At 34.2% G+C, this 11721-nt stretch overlaps 1 protein-coding gene across 1 annotated transcript in view; it reads right to left on the bottom strand.

Annotated features, from left to right (window-relative positions):
- Nucleotides 1–11721, bottom strand: part of LOC107557571 (rab-like protein 6) — a 24406-nt gene that overhangs the window by 12198 nt on the left and 487 nt on the right. The window contains exons 2-8 of the mRNA XM_016241045.1: nt 9757–10165; nt 6887–7021; nt 5042–5089; nt 4777–4806; nt 3422–3474; nt 2678–2769; nt 2235–2304 (exon numbers count right to left, since the gene is read on the bottom strand). Of these exons, the coding sequence (XP_016096531.1) occupies nt 2235–2304; nt 2678–2769; nt 3422–3474; nt 4777–4806; nt 5042–5089; nt 6887–7021; nt 9757–9886 (558 nt within the window). The 5' untranslated portion in view covers nt 9887–10165. The remainder of the gene's footprint in view (nt 1–2234; nt 2305–2677; nt 2770–3421; nt 3475–4776; nt 4807–5041; nt 5090–6886; nt 7022–9756; nt 10166–11721) is intronic.

Genomic DNA, 11721 nt, shown 5'->3' on the forward strand with positions numbered 1-11721 from the left:
CCGCTACTGAATCAGCGACTGTAAGTATGTTTTGTTATTAGTTTAAGTATTTGCGATTGAGTGTTCAAATGCGCAGAGTAAAGCGTTTTGTGTGTGTGTGTGTGTGAGGGGAACAGGGGTAACATCACAGAAGAGTGAAATGCCTGTCAGAAATCATAGCATGTCAGCTGTCTTAACTGCGGCTTGTGTACTGCATCATCACTGTGTCTGTCACACGACTCTGTTGCCCTTTCGGGCTTGAACTGATGGTAAAACTAACGACATTATTAACTGTCTTGATATTTACTTTGAAAGCTTGAAGCTCGCAATTATGGTAAGGGACGTTACATTTCCGACGCGTGCTTGTGGTGTTCGGCCAATCACAATGCACTGGGTCAGCTGGCCAATCAGAGCAGGCTGCGCTTGTCAAAGGAGGAGGCTTTGTTGAAAACTACGTGTTTGAGAGAGGCGGGGCATAGAGGACCTACAATAATTAATTTGAAATAGCATCATATGACCCCTTTAACATTTAGTGCAGTTTGATATATTTTTTGAACTGATTCATCAAATCATCTTATTTGCATAATTGGCCAGCACTCCTAGACTTCATTCCACCCACATATATGTTGGCAAGACACAGTAGAAATGCAGCAAGCAGCATTAAATAGCAAAGCACTAAATATGTCTTCTTGTTTGTTCGTCTTTACTGGCCTGACAGCAGCATTAGAAAACAAGCTGAAAAATAATAATACAGTAATTCTTACTTTATCTGGCAAAAGATTTTGACCAGAAAAAAACAAGAGTGAGCCGAGCCCCATTTTTCATACATGGATCATTGAGGTAGCTGCATTTTATTTGACAATTTGATCCTATATTGTTCCATTCTTCAAAGCTTAATTCGGTTTCCACATCTGAATGCTCAGATCTGCCCAGAATCAGGTTTATTAAACAGAATTCAAATGTGGCTTTATAAGTGCAAATGCTCGAGTTGTTCTTATGAGAGCACCTTGTTGAGCAGGCAAAATAAAAGCCAACATTCAGCATTGGCCAACATTTTACTAAAAGACAAAGTTGTGCCACTTTAGTCTTGAGGGAATACTTCACCTCAAACATTTGTTGGAGCCGCACATACACAACTTACAGTGGCCAAGTGGCACTTTCTACAGCGCAGGAGATGCAGAGTAAACATGGTAAATAGTGCTGTCTGCAGGCCCTTGAGAAATGATGCTCTACGCTGGTGATTATTTTTGCTCTTTCACGGTTCAGAAATTCTTTAGAGCCTTTTAAAACTAAAAATACCCTTTTTCTGCTAGTATGATGAATTGGTCTCTTATTTATATATTAAACATTTATATATTAATATAATACAATTCTAATATATATTAAAGAAATAAAAAATAAAGGTAAATAAAATTATTACATTTTTTATTTAATTTCTATCAATTATGGTATAGTTCACTACATAATTTCAATAATTCTCTAACTGTGATCTTTTATAGTTTTGATAACTTAAATAAAGAATAATAAAGAATGCGCTCTTTCCCATCAACACAGGAATGAACAATTATTTCAACAACTCAATCTATTTATTCCAATCAAATTCGCAAATGTTTTTGAAGAACCAAATTAAAGGGACAGTTCATCTAAAAATGAAAATGATTTACTTGTATGAATTTCTTACTTCTGATCAGCACAAAAGAAGATATTCTGAAGACTGTTAACCAAACAGTTAGCTACTGACTTCCATAGTATGGCAAAACATACTATGGAAGTCAATGGCTACCGTCAATCGTTTGGTTACCAACATTCTTCAAAATATTATCTTTTGTGCTCAACAGAAGGAAGAAATTCATACAAGTTTGGAACAACATGAGGGTGAGTAAATAATAAATTTTGGGTGAACTATCCCTTTAAGATAGCTAGTAATTCATCACAACTAGAATATCTTTCATTATGTTAGATCATTTTTGTTAAGCGAATGCACAAATAATGGGGCATTGATTAAATTTGGTCTAAACACCAACAATGAACACGTAGGTGACTACAAGGTTCCCAAGAGCACAAAAGCAGTTGTTAAAGCAAATACTCAGCCCTACCAATAAAGCAGAGCCCAGTTTGCAAACAAGGGTCAAAAAGTAAACACCCATTGACAGAATGCAAGGCAGATGAAATGAGCAGAGAGATAAACAGAGTCAGAACCTTTAAGAGACACTGGGCTGCAGGTTTTGGTTTCATTGCTTTCTTTGTTCCTCGACTCTTCTGAGAAAGAGACGCTCAATGACCTGCTGCAACCCAACGCCTTTTTCTGGCACCTGATCCTGACCACTGATCAGAAAGAGGGACGACAGGGTGGGAATGGAGTGATGGAGGGACAGGAGAAGGAGATGGAGAATGAATGAGGGGTTTATGCTCCATCAAATGCTCTATCTGCCATATGCCTTGTGCTTTATATATATATATTTTTTTTTATTTTACCTTATTTGTATATTTGTATAGTTGTATTTTGTATTTAATCTGTATCTATCTGTATTCATGTTCTACTGTAGTGTTATCTGTATGCACCAAGGGTCTGAGAGTAACGCAATTTCAATTCTCTGTGTGTATGTGCTGTACATGTGGAAGAATTGACAAAGCAGACTTGACTTGACTTAGAGAGAGTGAATGTGGGGAAAAATGGAAGGAAAGGCAGATTCCTTACCACTGTTTAGTGATGTCGAACATCATGATCACGCCGTTACAGTTCTTATAAACATCCAGGAACTCTGCGTCGAGAGCCATCTCGGTTTCCGACTGCACAGAGAGCAAAACAACGCCAAGATTACAAAAATTACATTTCGTTTCCAGCTGAATGAACAACATTAAAGTCAGCTTGCAAGCAGCTGACAGATAACATAATGAGATATTTGAAGATGCCAAATGATTATTACTAAATCAAATGCCAAAACCAAACTTTGAAGTATTAATTACATGGTAATTGCCAAGTAGACTTACACTACAAATCAAAAGTTTGTGGTCAGTAAGTTTTTTCTTTTTTTAAATTAACTTATTCAGAAAGAATTCTTTTGAACTTTCAATTTTTTTAGCATGCTTTCAAAAAAAATATGAAGTAACACAACTGTTTTCAACATTAATGATTATAAGAAATGTTTCTTGAGCAGCATATCAGCATATTAGAATGATTTCTGAAGATCATGTGACACTGAAGACTGGAGGAATGATGCTGAAAATTCAGCTTTGCATCACTGGAATAAATTACTTTTTAAAATATATATTTACATAGAAAACAGTTACTTTAATTAGTAATAACATTTCACAATATTACTGTTTGTATTACATTTTTTGATGAAATAAATGTAGCCTTGGTGAGCAGAAGAGACTTAGCAACCCCAAACTTTTCAACAGTAGTGTAACTACCCACAAATATTCCTTGTTTAACAAATACCTCCTGAGGTTCATTTTCCAATTTCAGATTCTCTCCGCGTCTCTTCCCTTTCCCTGCAGTAGTTGGAGAAACACGGATATTACAATTAGTGTGGCAGTACTTCAGTGACTGTGAGTCCGAGATACAAGTAGAGTAATATTCATATGCTTACCCATTCAGTACCACCAAAGCAGCCAAACTAAAATTTTGCAGTCCTTTTACAAAGCTTGCCCTGAATTTTTTTCACATTTTAGTGAGACCACTGGAAACCTGAATATCTTAAACAACTAGTTTTTCACAGCAATCCAAAAGTAATATATCACTCTTATTAGTATTAATACTATTATAACATACATTGCCTTTAAGGTATACATGTTATCAGTTCATGCATACCCAGGGAAATGAACCCATGACCTTGGCGTTGCTATCGTCATGCGCTACAGGTTTGACACATGACCTAAACATAGCTCAAATATTATATTTTAAGGAGAACAAATTAAGGTATACATAAACTTGCAGTCTGATGCATTACTTTTGAAATGTTTTGGTAGAAAGACATCTCACACCTTGTTCCCAGATACCACATTATTCACTATAACGTTAATCCATATTATGATAGCATTCAATATCTTATTTCAATATTTACTTGTGTATAAATTAAAAAAGACAAACCTCAACAGCACCAGCTCCTAGTGCAAATATTTTCATGGTAACCACATTTTACTCCTATAGCTACTATAGTTATTGTTACTACCATAAATTCATATTGGATCTCCTTCAGTGTAACATGTCCAATCTTTCTCATATTTGTATTTTTTAAAGATAATGGTGGAAAAAAAAACAACTTTTAACAACACTTATAATATGGCATTTCATTAAAAAAAATATGGTTACCATGGCAAATTTTTGCAGGTAATAACTACCAATTCACAAAGAGTGTAAAAAGAAAACTCAGGTATGTTAAAGAGAAGTATTATTGTTCAATCACAATTTAAACCACAAGCTGAAAAATCAGCAGAATTTCCAATTCATGCATCATTTATGAACATTTAAAAGGGGGCTGTTTGAAATAATGTTTACATTGTGGAAGATCATTCTGATGTCAATTTCAAAAATGAATAAACAAATCCATTATAAATGAAACATATCACACGCCCCCTATTAAAATAAATGTACTGTGGAAAAGAAGTGGCCATCAGATTTGAATGCAAGTCCACACTAGGGTCTAATAATAGCACAGGCTACTGAAGGTAACGTCTATTCTGAGCACGGTTTTAAAGTAAAAGAAGAGAGGTGAAGAGCACACACACACACACATAAACAAACAAACACACACACACAGTTTAATGTTTGACTACTAGATTGCTAGTTCTCACCTACACCTTCTGGAAGAGGAAGCTTTTGCCCTTTTGAGTATTAGCAGACCACAAAAAAAGAAGTAAAATATAACATTGCACTGTTACCTTTAAATATAGCTGAAAACAAACTTTCAGACAAAACATAATTCAGATGACTTAATCTTTCAAGTGATTCTTTCTAATTTTGTTTGGGATCACATACTGAATAGCTGCACTTGCTAACTTGTACTAACTAGTACTAGTATGTGTGTCATTAGTGCTAGAGTGCTTTCTAAAGACTCACCTTTATCTACCACATCCCAGACTTCAACTTTCACTACATCATCTGTTGCTGTGGTGCAAACATAAAAGCAAGAACAGAATACAGTCAGAAATATTGTCAACAGGTTCTGATACTTTACAAAAGATTACCTAGTATATTTCTCGTTTCTGATAGGGTAGTCTATTTATATAAATGACTTTAGGTTACTGGCAAGTTCTTTGAAAATAAACCACTTCCCTTCATAAAAGACCACCTAACCAACAGAGACCCGAAAATGAGTCGCAGGTCTGTTCTGAAAGGGTTGCAGACAGCAGGGTAATGTACTAGACAGAAATCTAATACCAAATTTGGCCCAAATGTGTTTGGCTGGTAAATCACATGTCAGTTATTGTTTATGCTTTTACAAAATTATACATCTTCTTATTTTTCCCAACTTTCCCAATGTTTAAGAACATTTGTTTACATTTTTGGTTCTGTGTTGGTTCACATCTTGATGCACTGAAATAAAAAAAACGAAAATTCAGGATGCACTTGGCCAAAAACCGAAAATAACCCTACTTTCAAATAGTTTTTTTGTATAATTGTATTCATATTATTGCACCAAAATTATAATTTTTTCTTACTGAAATTATTTTTTCCCCATTTAGCTGAAAAACTGAAAATGAAAATATTTAATAATTAATAAAATGTATTTAATAATCAACAAGTTGCGCAAACACATAAAAACTGCCGTATGTGCAATTTAAGTCAAAATTATTTTTCTACTCCACTTTGATGCTGAAATATAAAAATTTACATAGTGGCTGTCATACCGTAACATAATAGATTTATCAAAACATATTAAATAATGAAGACAACTGGTTAAGTAAACATATAATATGCAATATAGCGCATATATTTAGCAAAATGCTCCTCTCTAGAGTTATTTCATTAGTAGTACAGATAGAGATGATCAGTTATTATGCCGCTTGAACTGATACGGATGCATCGATCTGTCGCGCTACATTAAAGAATGTCAAAACAACATTTATTGTTTGCATTTCATGATAACTGACAGATTTTGAAATCTGAGACTTTGTTTTATATTAAAAGTAACAAAGCGCAAAGCAAAAAGAAGTGCTACAATAATGTTTAGTGAAGTTCATGCATCAACCGAATACAGCACTGACTAAAAGACTGATCTTGAGATTTAAGAAGCCATATTAGTATTGATTAAAATCTATATTGTTAATCCAACACAACACATACAGCTGACATGCTTACTTGTAGTTTATCAAGGTTGTGAGCATGAAATAGCCACTGACAAAGTCCATATGCACCATCCGAGTTGAACATCACTGTTTTCCAGCCAATGATTTCGGCCCTCCAAAACTATTTCATGCCAAACTGAAAATTGCTATTTCGACCGCCGAAATTTCAGTGCATGACTAACCTAAACCATGAAGGATGAATTTATACAGTGCATGAGGTACTCAGTAGCAATGCTTCCCTCACCGTTTTGAAGTATCGCATCAGAAACGAGTCATGGAAACACCAAATTTAGGAAATAAATTCCCTTAATTCGCAAAAAAGTTTTTACGCTTGCTTGAGGTGGTTTTAGACTTGTACAAAAAAGGGTTCATGCGAATAATGGGAGATGGAAACGCATTTGCTGAATAAATTTCTCCATGTGCATCAAAAGTCATGTGACTTTGTGATATGGAACGGCACAACCTGGCTTCTCCTACTGATATTTAGTGCCAGTTTATCAGGAAGTGATGATTTTGTTCTCTTTGACTCGTTGGATGGAAACGGTGCTTATTCGCAAATGTTTTCTGCGATATTCCAATTTTATTCCAAAGTTAATTCGCAGCTATTAATACTCACTTTTGTAGTTCCAGTGAATGCTGGCGACCTGGATCTCCTGCGTGGGGATGTACTCTTCCAGAAACTTTTTCCCTTGAAGTCGGTGCCAAAGTGCACTTTTACCTGTGTTTCTGTCCCCACGGATGACTATTTTCACTGAGAGAAACAAGCAGAAACGAGAACATTAATATGATCTAAGGCAGTGTTTCCCAACCTTTTTTTAGTCGCGGCACAAACTTGTGGCACCCTACAAAATTAATTTTTTCACAATATTTGAATTTCTAACTTCGATATGATAATTTGAAAAGTATAGATATTAGGTACAACAGGGAAGAACTGCAGAATATAATGTCATACCGATATTTTTAATATTATTAAAAAAAATTGTCCATCAATGGTGGCAATCAGTAGGCTAATTTCTAATGAAGAGACCAATTTACATGACAGATTTTAATGTAGGCTTTTATACATACGTAAACATGAATTAATTACCATTATAACTAGCTATCTCACTCATTTTTGCTCACTCAGTGTTTTTTTTATTTTACAGTGGGGTAATTTTGGTGCAGTAGCACGAGATAGCTTGATTTCAAACTTTGAATTGAATAAAAAATTACAAGCAGTCAGTAATAAAATAAGAACAAATAAATAAATTAATAATGATAGCACAAATAAAAAATAACGACAGGCCTTCGAATTAAATAAATTGCTTTTTAGTTTTTCAGGTAGGGTTAAGATATTGAACTTTTTTTTTTGTTACAAATTATCCAAATATTGTTTAGTCCTAGAAAGCTATTATTATCAGGACACGTGAGCATAACATGCGGTTAGCAGATCAATGAATGAGAGGGCAGCGTTACCAGAGTTGCCCATATACCACACCATGTTACAACACAGTAGGGCTATTGCAGACAGAAACAATACTGTACTACATCCATGTTTCCTGTCGGCTCAATTTTTGAGTGGACTTTGCTGTTCCGCTTTTTTGAACATTTGAACAATTTAAAAATATTAAAAAAGGATTTTTTACGCGGCACCCCGGTTGGGAAACACTGATCTAAGGAACCCCAAATTAAACAGTGCCAAGTTTCAATGCATAAACAAAGGGCACTGATTGGAAATGGAAAGATCTAAACCAAGACAAAAAGTTTCACACCAGATTTGTACTGTATTTGTATTGAAAAAATTGCACTGATACAGCACAGTGACGGCTATATATACCAAAATGCACTTTTCACAGCTGAAATGCTTGGTATCTTGGGATATCTGCATGTCTAAAAAAAAGACACCTCTACCAAGGAGAAGCAACTGGAAAAATAGGCCAGTAGGTGGGTGATCATGTATCATTCATGCATTTTTTATTAACTCAGAGCCACGGAAACAACACAATGAGTATTCAAAGCCAGATCAATGGAGAAACACCAACTGGCTTACTGCTGCAGCATCACATGTCAAAACACAACTTCTACACAACTCCATCACACCGGCTACAGGTAAAGAAAGAAGGATTCAGTTACTGTACTGTTGCTGTTGTGCGTTTAAGACACAGAGTGGGCTCTTGGTCTTATGACACGTTATGATGTCTCAAATTTCCAATGGACGAATTTTTTAACTTTGTGTTTCATAACGGTTTTATGATGGGGGAAATAAAGAGAAGTTTTTGCAGAAAGAAAATCTAAATTTATTAGCTAGAAAGGCAAATAAAATATTTGAACTGACAATATTTTGTATGACTTAAATACATTTACATGTCAAATTCACATTACTGTAATGCAAAATAAGTACATAAATAATAAATAAAAAAAATTAAATATCCCCATTACTAAAATGCATTGTATGACATTTTACCTTTAATGTTTTTTGGTTTGTTTTTTTACTAAAATCAGCATTGATTACAAGTACAAAAAATACTAATCTATGACTAGTATATATACTTTTTAAATGATGTACTTTGTTTATATATACACACACACACATACATTATATATATACTGTATATATATACTGTGTATATATATATATATATATATATATATATATAGTATAATGCATTAGATGTTAACGAGTTTTTAACTTTGTGTTTCATAACTGTTTTATGAGGGTAAATAAACAGAAAACAAAGTTGTTGTTTTTCTTAGTTTTTGCACTGACATTATTTTCATGACAATTAAACACATTTTCAAGTCAAATTCACATTACTGTTATGTAAAAAATCTAATAAATCCCATTACTAAAATGCACTGAATGACTCCCAACAGTGATTGTCATTTGTAATACTCTAATGCATTTTTTTTAATCAGCATAAATTGAAAGCAGAAAAAAATACTAGTCTACAACTAGTATACATACTTTTAAAATTACACATATATATATATATAATTATATTAAATTGTGCATTATTAAATTGTGCATTATACTTTTTGGCATATGGTAATGCATTAGATGTGTTTCATTATGAAAATATCACAATGAAAAATAGCAAGTCCTAAAAAAGACTTCTTGGGCTTTTAAGATATATATATACATTTTTAATAAATTCACATTTTTATATTTAACATTTTCAAATTTATTGATTCATTTTTTGATTTGTGGATGAAACATGACCAAGACAAGTTCTTGACAGATTTCAGGAGTTTTGTTTCTAATAAAAGCACAATAAATTAAACGAAGCGTTTCACAAATTTCAATTCGATTTTAAATTGTCAACACAGTTTAGCCTTGCAAAACAAGTGCTGCCGAGTTCTATTCAACAGTATAATACTTTAGACAAATCACAAAGAAAAATCCACTCAACAAGCCCAAAAGAAAATAATGGATGTCTTCAACACAATCGAAAACTATTTGTGAGAGGCTCTACTCAAAGAAAATCAGATTAAACACAAAGCTCTTACTGTTATATTGTACGCCCTTGGCGAAACGCCTCTGTAGACTCTGGTTCATGGACTGCAGGCCTGCAGGAATATTTCTATCCCTGAGCTGCCCTGCTTCAGAACCCACCAGCTTCTTCAGAGCGGTGAACATCTTGATGAAAGCCTCTTCAACAGTCCAACAATACTAAAGCCTGGTCTTCCAGGGAAACACTCACTGCAGTGTCAAAGATCGAAGACTTCTGAGTTTCTTAACCCAACATATTGCTGGCAGGTGTGACGTGGTCTAAAGGTCAAGAGTGGAGTCCTTCTTCAATATATATTGATGCAGATGTTTACTTTCTATTTAAACGGATTACAATCCTAAAATGTGCCATTTTAGCTACTGTAACCGTTGCGATGATATCTGCCCATCCCGGTCTACTGGCATCACCTGTGAGAAAAACAATGTGAGCACATCAGATTCATGAATCAACAGTAGAAACAGCCATCAGTTTTACAAAAATGAGATAAATTCGGTCATCATTTACTCACTCTCGTGTCATTTCTAGACCCCGACCGATATTGGTTTTTTGGGGCTGATACCGATATTTGGGAGTAAAAAAAAAAGCCCGATATCGATATATCGGCCGATATTCTTTGTGTATATTATAGTACAGTACCAGTCGTGTGTCCAAACATTTGACTGGTACTATATATAGAATACAGTATATACATAAACAGAATATATATACTAGGGCTGCACGATAAATCGCATGCGATATTTAAGGCGCATCTTGTCAGAAAGCCGGTTCTGTAATCAGCGGTAAATCTCCATCACCTGCGTGCTTTCACATTGAGCAGCATTAACTACACAGAGCCGTTGTTCACTGACGAGCTGCGCTAAAAATCGCACAAATATGAATGTGGTTTTGCGCAACTCGTCGGTGAACAACGGCTCTGTGTAGCTGTGTATCTGTTGTGGGCGTTCTTGGCCGTTTTTATGAGGCTTTTTTAATAGTATTCATATCGATATCGGAATTATATCGTATCGACAGAAATTAAGAAATATATCGTGATATAAATTTTGGCCATATCGTCCACCCCTACTTTAATGCCCTTTGAATGTAACGTGTACGTTCCCTTGGAACTGGAATCATGGCGGAATATCAAAATTATATTATACAAAAATAAATATGTGTGTGTGTGTGATTATGCATACATCCAACATATAATATAATAATATCTATAATATTAAGAAAACCAATTATTAATTTTATTGAATATTATACAGCAATAAGAATATGCATGTATATGTATATAAATAACATATTCTAAACATATATATGTGCATATATTCAACATATAATAATATTCTATTCTAATAATGTTCAAACATATGCATGTGTTTTATAGGCCTATATATATGTGTGTGTGTGTGTGTGTGTGTGTGTGTGTGTGTGTGTATACATATACAGTGTACACACACACACACATTCATTCTTACATACATATAAATGCAGATCTAATATATATAGCACATGCATTTTTGACTATTTGGTTTTATTCTATAATATTATTATTCTAAATTCCTCGCTATTGTTGACACTATCCTCATCATTATTGTAGTACAGTTCAGTATCAAGTATCAAGTACAGTAGATCTGTATAATAATAGTCAATTTGAGTATTATGCATTTGTATGAATATTATGTATCGTATTTACATTATGCACCACACTAAATAATAATAACAATAATAAAAAAATGTATATATTAATAGTAAACATTTAAATGGATATTATGCATCTACATTACGCACCAAATAATCATTGTTCCTGCATTTCAGGAGGTTATCATGATAGATAGTCCTCCTGTTAGAAAAAAAAACAAGCTCAGAGATCCAAAAGCCTAGTGCATGCTCACATTATGACGTAATCCTGTGAAAGAGCACGCGCTCTTCTCAACAATGTCGACCACCAAAACACAGCAGACGCGCCGCGCGCCTCAGT

Source organism: Sinocyclocheilus grahami, unplaced genomic scaffold (genome assembly GCF_001515645.1).
Source record: "Sinocyclocheilus grahami isolate Dianchi unplaced genomic scaffold, SAMN03320097.WGS_v1.1 scaffold609.1, whole genome shotgun sequence".
Classification (NCBI taxonomy): Eukaryota; Metazoa; Chordata; class Actinopteri; order Cypriniformes; family Cyprinidae; genus Sinocyclocheilus; species Sinocyclocheilus grahami.